We start from the raw sequence: 9,556 nt of genomic DNA, 5'->3' as shown, positions 1-9,556 counted from the left end.
GAGGCACATTAACAAGTCCATTCATTCTTTCATTCAATTAGTCGTCTCTTTATATTCATTAAATATCTATTGAGTGCTTACTATGTTCCAGGTACATCAACATGGAAGCTCGTGTCCTGGTTTGGGGTTAGAAACCACCGTCAGATAATTCTGTACAATAGAGCCTGCATATTTTAATCCCTTGTTTGTTAAAAACAATATCCTTTTGTTTCTATGGGACTGTGAAAGAGCTGGTCCTAATCTGAGGGCATGTCATCTACATGAAATAAATCACCGTTAGCGAATTGCCTTGAAAGGAGAAACAAGACTATAACTCCCAGAAAAAATTTTGTAAGTACCCAATTTATTCATAAAACAATACAGTTTAATATTTATGATTTTTTTCAGTCATACATTTTTTATACCATCATTCCCAAAATGTTGTGCATTTGGCTGACATGTATTTGCAAGGTTAGTATCTATAATTATAACACTGGAAATCATACAAGGCATTTGATTTGCTTATTAATACTTCCTCCCGCAACAAACAACAAACGGATCTACTTTGCCTTGTGATTTACTTCCCTATCTCTCTCTCACCAAAAATAAGTTCCTTCTTGTGCCTTTGTACCTGCAAAACACTTGTCCATTTCTCCGTGAGAACATTACACAAGTGAAACATTCTTCTGGCTCAAGACTGGCCAGTTCATATCAAAACAAAACACCTCCATGCAAAACAATGATCCTAGCTATTTCTGCTAATAGAATTCTCTCTCAGGAGTGATAAAAAGAGGCAACGAGAAGCCCCACGCTAAGCTTAAAGATCAACTTGGCGGGCCAGGTTTCTGGGGAGCCATACCGCACGGCCATTTGCCCTGGACGAGTTTCCGTGGTTGTGGTCCCAACGAAGACGCTTTGAGGTCATTCCTCGGGGTTGACATAAAAATGGACCCACTCCCACTGGGGTTGTGTGATGCCTCCGTTGAGAGGGCAGAGGCTGGCGAGGAGGAACGCTCCCTAGTCTGTTTAAGGAAGAGGTGTGACTATAAAGCAGTGAGACTGATGGGGGGTATGCAGCTTCTGGAATCAGTCTCACTACTTTCTAGTCCCACCTCGGAGACAGTGGGACTTTTGTGCTACTGGCAGGGGAGAAGTGCCCTTCTCAAGCAGACTAGGTGCTTCCCTGCGTCAGATGGTCTCTGGGGCGACACCCTAGAGTCTGGAACCTCAGTACTCTTAAGTGTGGACTGCAATGGCATCACCTGGGACCTTGTTAGAGATGCAGAATCTCAGGCCCATGCACACCTGTTGCACCGCAGTCTGATTTTTTATAAGATCCCCGGGTAATTCATGTGCACAGTAAAGTCTGAGAGGTACTGGGCTAGGTGCCCCAGACCCACTTCTAGAAGACTATGTCTAGGTGGGTAAACTTCTTCTTCAATAAAGAGACCATTCTTAGCGGGGAGGGATTATAGATAACAATTGCAAAAACAGTGTGGTTTTTCTTTTTTTTTATTTTAAACATGCAAAATACAGTCCATGCATCTGCCATTTTGAAAAGTCTCTCATCCTATAGCAGATAAAACCAAATTATGTTTTGGCTACCAACGTTCAATAAATGTGTCAAAATGCTTTACAGTGTAAAGATAATAAGAAATTTAGCAAAATTTCAACAAACCTGTATAAAAAACGGATACGGATAACATTTTATTTCAAGGCGACATGCTGTAATGTAAAGAGTAAGTTACAATTATTCGTGTTTCCTTGTAAAAAGTCTTTAACAATACAAGAGCTTAACAGATCCAGGCCTCAGGGCTACACATGCAAAAAAAATTGTCAGTTAAAAATCACCAAAACGTGCTATTTTTTAAATGTGTACATGTGTGTGTCTTTTTAAGTACAGGAGTAGTAGAAGTATTAAATATTAGCAGGAATAGTATTTCAGAACTCTGTAAAAGTATGTGGAGTTCAGGGTGCGAGTGTCCTGGAAGACTCATACATTTCCGACGAACATTTTGGCTTAATCCCTTTGCCGTTGTAATAGTCCACAACTTGATTTGGGACTTCGGCCAACACGCTCTTTGCCAGGGCAGCTGGAGATGCCTGCAGGGAAGAAGAAATCACCGTGACTTTGGCACCTGGCCAAAGGAATCTGATCTGGAATCAGCCTAAAAGACCGCAGTCTTGCTCTGAGCAGCTAGTTTCTCTCCCACTCATTCATTCATTCATTCGATATTTGCTGAACATCTACTCCAGGTGAGAATTGTCAGATTGTTGGAAAATGAACTTTTTATTTCATAATTATATTTTTCCATGCCTATCTCAAAATATATAACTATTCACATCTGAAGATGGGTGAAACTTGGAAGGCAGAATGAATTTTCTTTAAATTTTTTCCCCAATTTCATTCAATTTCAGGCACAGTGCTAGGGTTTATGGGTTTGTGGTTCTTGCCATTAAAGAAGTTATAATCATGAGGGGGGAGCCTGGTGTGGCCAAATGAACATGATACATGCTACAGACCAGCAGCTTCAGATCACACGGGAACTTAATAGAAATATACAATGCTAGACCCATCCCAGAGCTACCGAATCATAATCTGCATTTTAACTCGGTGCCCTAGGGTGATTCCTATGTATACTGAAATTTGAGAAGCAGTGCTCTAGAGTCACAAACACTCTGGGGCCAGAGCACAGAAAACTAAAAGAGTAAGTCATCTTAGAGGAAATCATGGCAGGCTTCCAAGGGGAGGTGGTGTTTAAGTTGGGCATGTTTTAAAATGTAGAGAAGGGGAATGACATTCAATCATTCTAGGTACAGTGAGTCATATGATGGGGCTAAAGAATGTGTGTGTGTGTTTGTGTGTGTGCTGGGGATGCAGGATTGTTGGGATATTAGTTGGAAAATAAGCTTGAGGCCAGGTGATGGAGGGTCTTGAATACCACTAGTTAATGCAGCCTTTATTCTACCAGTACTATGATCCCACGGCATGATTTGGAGCAGAGGAAGGTGGAGGTTGGTATTCTTCGTGGACTCTGGAGTCCCGCAGAGCTGGATCTGACTTCTGGCTCTGGCATTCGGTACTAATTTCTAATCCCTGGGCAAGTAAAATTATCCGAGTCTCATTATTAGCTATTATTGAAGTTGAAAACTTTTAGCTGAGGGACCAGTTAATGAGTGTTTGAGATTCCTCAGCAAAGGAAAGAAAGGGCTAGACTAGGGGCCGAATGACCTGGTTTCTTGCTCTTTCCTTCCTCACGTGGCTTGCCACTCAGCCATTCGACTTGGCTAAGCGCCAGCGTTCTCAGAGGCAAAATAGCAAAGAATAGGGATGGTTTTATCTACAGTTTTTAGGAGGCTCAAAAGAGAGACGCATATTGTAAAAACAATCTGAAAACACAGTGAGGAGTTTTTCTAAAGTGACCCCTCACATGTCAAAGATTCCTCGCATGTTGGGCACTTGGCATCCACGAATACTCTTTTAGTTTATAAATGTCTGCTCGGGGTTGTGGGTTAGGACATGGTCCACATGTACACTGGGCTAGCTATGAAAGTCATTCTTGCTGTTTTCTCTCTGGCCACATCTCATATAAAGACTAGAAAGCCAAAGACTTAATTTCCCAGGCTCCCTTGCACCTAGGGATGGCCATATGATCCCATTTCTTTCTTTTTTAAATTTTTATTTTAAGAAGGCCCCACGCCCAACATGGGGCTTGAACTCATGACTCTGAGATCAAGAGTCCCTCACTCTGACAGAGCCAGCCAGGCGCCCCAATATGACCCCATCTCATCCTTCGAGATGTAAGGATGTTTCTTGGAAAGCTTTTCTTTCTTGGTTAGAGGGAGCCAAGCCAACGTGGTTGGCTGCCTCCCGTTCCGCTTCCTTTTTTCCTTGAACTAGAGCATAATTCCTGGAGCTCTGGCAACTGTTTTATCATCATGAGCAAACAGCAAGGGGACTCACCAAGTGCTCTCCCTGATACTATCAAATCACTGAAAAAACGATGTGGGCAGCTACCAGTCCCTAACTTCGAGTTACATAAGAAGAACATATTTGTCTTTATACAATCTAGGGTTTCTCAATTTGGGCACTATTGCCATTTTGGGCCAGATAATTCTTGGGGTGGGGAACCGTCCTGAGCAGTATAGGATGTTTACCAGCATTCCTGGCCTCTACCCACTACGTGCAAATAGCACCCCAAAGCTGTCACCATCATAAATGTCTCCAGATGTAGCCAGAGTTGTTCCTGGTTAAGAACCACTTGTGCGATCCACGGTAAGATGCATTTACTGTTATGTGAAGCCAACGATATCCCTAAACAGCGCTGTCAAATAGAACTTGGTCCAGTGCTGGAAATATTCTCTATCTGCCCTGTCCAATGCGGTTGTCACTAGATACACATGATTACCAAGCCCTTGAAAGGTGGCTGGTGTGACTGAAAAAACTGAAGTTTAAATTTTATTTCATGTTAGTTAATTTAAATTTTAAATCGCCCCAGGTAGCTATTTGTGCCTGTATTTAGACAGCACAGTTTCTAAATGACTCTCCCAGTCCTTTGCATATCCGGGCTGGTGGGTCTGGTGGGCGATTAGGGCTTGGGGGCGTTATCTGGTTGGGAAAAGGCCAACAACGTGAAAGCAGCTGGTATTAGCAGCTGTGTTGATTAACCACCTGCGAGCCCAGGTGCCCTGCTAAGCCTTATATAGGCACCACCTCTACTCTTCTCCTGAGTGGTCATTTGTCTAGTTTTACAGATGAAAGCCTGTGGCACAGAAAGGTTAAATAGCTTGCCCGGAGCCACACAGCTCAGAGTCTGCACCTGTCCACTTCAAAGCTTTGAGTTATCATGCAAAGGGAGGCAATTCATGGGTTGCTGGCTTATAGGAAAGGATGTTAGCTCACCTTCCATTTTATTTACTGTGCATTGAATTCAGAGTAGATAAGTTTGGATAACGGTATGGTTTTCAAACTCTAGGCTGAAGTCCATGAAGAGAAGGGGCGTGATATGCTCCTGCTGTTGTTTTTGTTACCCACAAAGCAGCTGCAGACTGCGTGGCAGACACATGCAAGCAGGACCCCAGTCCCTTGCTCTGGGGGGAGGGCGCTTCCCTTGTTGACGAGGCCCCCCTAACTCCCTGCCCACCAACGGTCTGTCCTTCCTCTTACCAGCTCAAGCTTCGAGGGTTTCCTCACGGCAGCTCCTCTCTGCTCTCAAGTCCTGCAGCAATATTTGAGCCCCTTTCAACCTGCACAGGTCGCTTAGCATGGGAGTTTTCTGCTGACACCTGTGTCCCAACCGTGTAATTCTCCAGGACGCTCCTTGAGGCCTGGACCCACGGCTTTCTCACCTCACCGCGGCCCCAGGCTAGCACATGGCGCACCCACAGCGGGCGCTCCATGAGGGTTTGAGGAACAGGAGGAGGCTGGGGAGAGGCAGGAGCGTGCATGGCTCTGCAGCATTGCTGTAGCACACAGATGCGTGTGTGTGTGTTTGCACGTGTGCGTGCATGCAGGGACAGAAAGACAGCGGTTTGGGGAAGTGCATGCATCTCGCAGACAGTGAGCTCTTTGACCCGTCTTCACTCATGCAAAGTTATGGGTAGTGGTCGGTGATGTGGCTACTTCTGCCTGGCTGACAAAATGGGGCAGGACGTGAAAATCTGGAAGAACAACCCCTCTCCCCACCTTGGTTATTGTGCAAGGAAGTCACTTCATTGATGAACACAACTGCAGCAAATTTCGCCTCTTCTAGCACATCCCTCCACACAGTGGATACCACTCCTTGCTGTCCACCTGCAGACGACCTGAGGGCTTGTGAGCCTCTTTTATTTAGCAAGTGGTTTCATTTGGAAACACCCCCTCAGGCAAATTGAAGGGGGGCAGTGGTGGCACAGCTAGCCCCTCACCCACGCTATTGCCGCTGGGCTTGCTGGGGGCTCGGGTGTTACTTGGAACTCCTTTGCCTTCAACACTGTAGCTAGGGATCGATTTTAGGCTCCTTTAATGTTGCTCATCGCACACAGTCCTCAGAAGGAGAATCGCAACTATGTGGCAGTAGGGCTCTGAGCCATACCTTATTGTTCAGGGGCCCTGGAGCGTTCAGGGAGCTCACTAAGCGGTCCCAGCAGGCCAAGAGATGTAGGGTTCACTGGAGGCTGCTGGGCTCGTTATTTACCTGAATGTTTGCTTTAAAGCCTTGTCCCAAGAAGGCAGCAAACTACGGTTCACGTTGGCACTGGGACTTGGCGATAATCAACGACGATCCAGCCATCCTTCCGCTCTTATTCTTGCCTTACCCAGCGTAGCCAGGGTCCTGGCCTGAGCCCAAATTGGGATTCAGATATTTCTGGACATATCTGATAAAATGGCTAGGATAGTGAAAGGGATTCATTTGAATGAGGGCTTTGGGCTTGAGGAGAAAGGCTTTTCTAGAAAATGCCAGGAGGGAAAGCTCAAAGTGGATGGCACAGTGCCTGTCCCTTCCTCCCCCTGACCTTAAGTAACTGATTTCAAGGCCTGAGCACGGAGGGGCTGGAGAGGAAGCGAAGGACATTCGCAGCAGGGATCCTGGAGGCATAGGGACAACAGACTTTATCGCATTAGTGGTCCAGGTGACAGAGGGGTCTCTGCAGCATGGAAAGGAGGGGACTCTTGTCATTTCCAAGGGGACTGCAGGGTTCTGGAAATTCCCTCCTGCTGGGGCAGCTCCAGTTCAGGTACCAGCCCTGGGAGCAGGCTAGCCGGCACCCCAAGCAGAGCAGGGGACAAGGCCTCAGTGGATAGCAGGGGTCGGGGCTGCTCTGCTCTGCAGTGGCTTCCACGAGGGGCATAGAACAAGAGAACACAGAGGACTGTCTGTGACGACCTACGTGGCTCCCAGCAGCAGCTGGAGGAGGCTCTGAAGGCTTCTTCGGGGCCACTACCAGCACACAGGGAGCCTCTGTGAGACTCAGAGAAGGTGTTGCTTTGGGCTACTGCAGCCCATGGGGGCAGGGTTTTGTGTAAATTTTAAAGGTGCCTCTTCTTCTCTGGAGTTGATAATTATCCCAAATTTGGAAATGCTGAAAAATTGTGCCGTGCTAGAGCATTGTCTCTTGGGCCTGCTTCAGGGCCATCTGGGGACTGTGACACTGCTTGAGTCAGTATTTATTATTGATGGGAATCCAAGACTGTAAAGCTAAATGTTAGCTTGCAGAAAACTGATGAGATTTCTGCCCAGTAAAGAAGGTAATGTAAAGATGATGACAATGATTTTTTTAACCCTTTTGGCCATTAACCAATTTTGAATCTGCCTTAGGAAACTTGCCCCACTATGTTCCCCCACAGACCCTCATCAACTATTTTATACCCTCCTTTAAATTAGCTTTGTTGTCTTCCTGGCTCCCTCATTAATGAGTTAAATAAATCTTTGCTGCTGCTTACTTTATATTTACAGAGGATTTAGGTTACTATCATTTCAAAAATGTACTTTTCCAAGGCAAACACAGGCTTCTCCCAGGGTGCACGGCTTGACAAAAAGAACCCAGGCTGACTTTCAGCTTCTCTTTGTTACTTCATCCAGGCACCCTTAGGCAGGCAGCAACCTGCCCGACTGCCCGTGGCAGCCCTGCATGCGCTAGAAAGCCTAAATTACATGGATGAGGGCAAGCACCAGTGAAATGCTGGCTGCCGCAGCCATTACTTGAGTTACACGTCTTTCTCCAAAGAGTGAAGCTCTACATATCCTGGTGGGAGACAGCCTGGCCCGGGCAGACACGGCTGGCACTGCTTCACCCCAAACACCGGTAGGAAAATGTGGGAGTGAGCTTGCTGTGGTTCTGCTCTCCCACGGGAAGCCCCAGAGATATGCGTACGTGTTTGAAGTTCCTGAAGGGCACGAACTGGACGATGTCTCGAAGGACAGGCTCTCCCTTGGGTGACCTCAGAATGCCGTCGTCCCCATCCAGCATCTGCATGTCACTGAAGTCCGCGTTGCCCACCCCGACGATGATGACCGACATGGGGAGGTGGGAGGCGTGGACAATGGCCTCCCGGGTGTCGGCCATGTCGGTGATGACGCCGTCGGTGAGGATCAGGAGGATGAAGTATTGCTGGGGGTGACCGGAGGCCAGATGACCGTGGGGACGGGGAGGTGGGGGAGACAAGGACAATACCAATTATGCACCCGGGCGGCTTCCCCGCGTCCTGACTACAGCAACCGTGCTGACAGACTTTAGTGAGTCTCATGTTGACAGCCCTAAAGACTTAAGGCTATGATGGATGGAGCTTCAGTGCAGGCATAGCAATTGTGGGTTAATTCTAAGAATCACCTTAGTGACCGTTACACGGCCCAGTGTGGTGGACAGAGCAGCAGAGGGGAGTCAGGAGGGGCTGGTGTCAAAGGCTTCACTCTCTGAGTTCCTAGAAAAACTCTTACCCCCTCTGGGTCTACACCCCTTCATCTCCTGAGGAGTGGGACTAGACCATTTATCCCATCCTCTTCAGCTGGGGGAATTTTCCGAGTCCGCAGCTGCACTGCCCAATACAATAGCCACTAACTCCTCGTGCCTACTGAGCCCTTGAAATGTGGCTAGAGTAACAGAGGCACTGGAATTCGAATTTTATTTCACTTTTATGAATTTAGATTTAACTTTCAAAATGAAGACTTGATTCAGTTATTGGAAACCTTTTAAATACGTTTGGAACAACTCAGGTATGTGACTCTAGTTCCTCAACTATTAATATATAAAACCTGAATAAAGATCAAGTATTTGCAGTGATAATTTAGTACCCAAATTAAGGTGATGTGAGTATAAAATACATACGGATTTTGAAGTCTGAGTACAGAAGAAAGAATTTAAAATATTTTATTAATAATTTTTTTTGTATGGAAGACATATTAAGATGAGAATATTTTGGTTATACTGGGTTAGATAAAATATATGATTAAAATTAATTCCCTTGATTCTTTTAACTTTTAAACACGTGGCTACTAGAGAATTTAAAATTGTATATACAACTCCATTATATTTCTAGCAGACAGCACTAGTCTAAAGCCTTGCTGGTGGAGGGTGTGGGCTGCTGCCTCTTCCCCCGAAGGCCATACACCATGGTCTAGTGTGAGTGTGCTTGTGGACGCTGAGCTCCTGTGGCTTCTTGCGCCAGTCCCAGCTCCCTGCCTGCAGCCTGGCTGGCCTTTTTCCACCTGCATAGGCTGGCAGGTGGCTCATCTGAGAGCGAGACTGGAGAAGACATTCAGTAGCCATCAGCACAGGGAGGGCTTAGGACTGTCTATGGGGTCTGGAGAAGGAAGGCCATCAGAAGTCATCACTGTTGTTAGCTGTGAGTGGCATTGTGATAGCATCTACTAAGAGATGGGAGGGAAGCAGGGCACTGGGATGCCAACTGACGCCAATCTGATGCAATTTTTTGCAATATGCCCAACATCTGCAGTAAATGTGGGATTATTAAGCCATTTCAAGTTGCCATATTTCAAAGAAGAAAGGCTGAACAGAATAGCCACATTCTGAAAACATCCGGTTTTGAGAATCATACTTAAAAGTTTGCACACAGGCTATTAGTGTTGAAGGTTCCGCT

General features: G+C 46.3%; 1 protein-coding gene across 2 annotated transcripts in view; it reads right to left on the bottom strand.

Moving 5' to 3' along the window:
- Positions 1 to 358: 358 nt before the first annotated feature.
- CPNE4 (copine 4) overlaps positions 359 to 9,556 on the bottom strand; it is a 474,248-nt gene continuing 465,050 nt past the window's right edge. For both annotated transcript variants that reach the window (XM_008708689.1, XM_008708694.2), the window contains exons 15-16: positions 7,834 to 8,070; positions 359 to 2,082 (exon numbers count right to left, since the gene is read on the bottom strand). In XM_008708689.1, coding sequence (XP_008706911.1) covers positions 1,948 to 2,082; positions 7,834 to 8,070 — 372 coding nt within the window. In that variant the 3' untranslated portion in view covers positions 359 to 1,947. The remainder of the gene's footprint in view (positions 2,083 to 7,833; positions 8,071 to 9,556) is intronic.

Source organism: Ursus maritimus, unplaced genomic scaffold (assembly GCF_017311325.1).
Source record: "Ursus maritimus isolate PB19 unplaced genomic scaffold, ASM1731132v1 scaffold_20, whole genome shotgun sequence".
Lineage (NCBI taxonomy): Eukaryota > Metazoa > Chordata > Mammalia > Carnivora > Ursidae > Ursus > Ursus maritimus.
The sequence above is the reverse complement of the archived record's forward strand: the minus strand, read 5'-3'. Positions and strand labels throughout refer to the sequence as shown.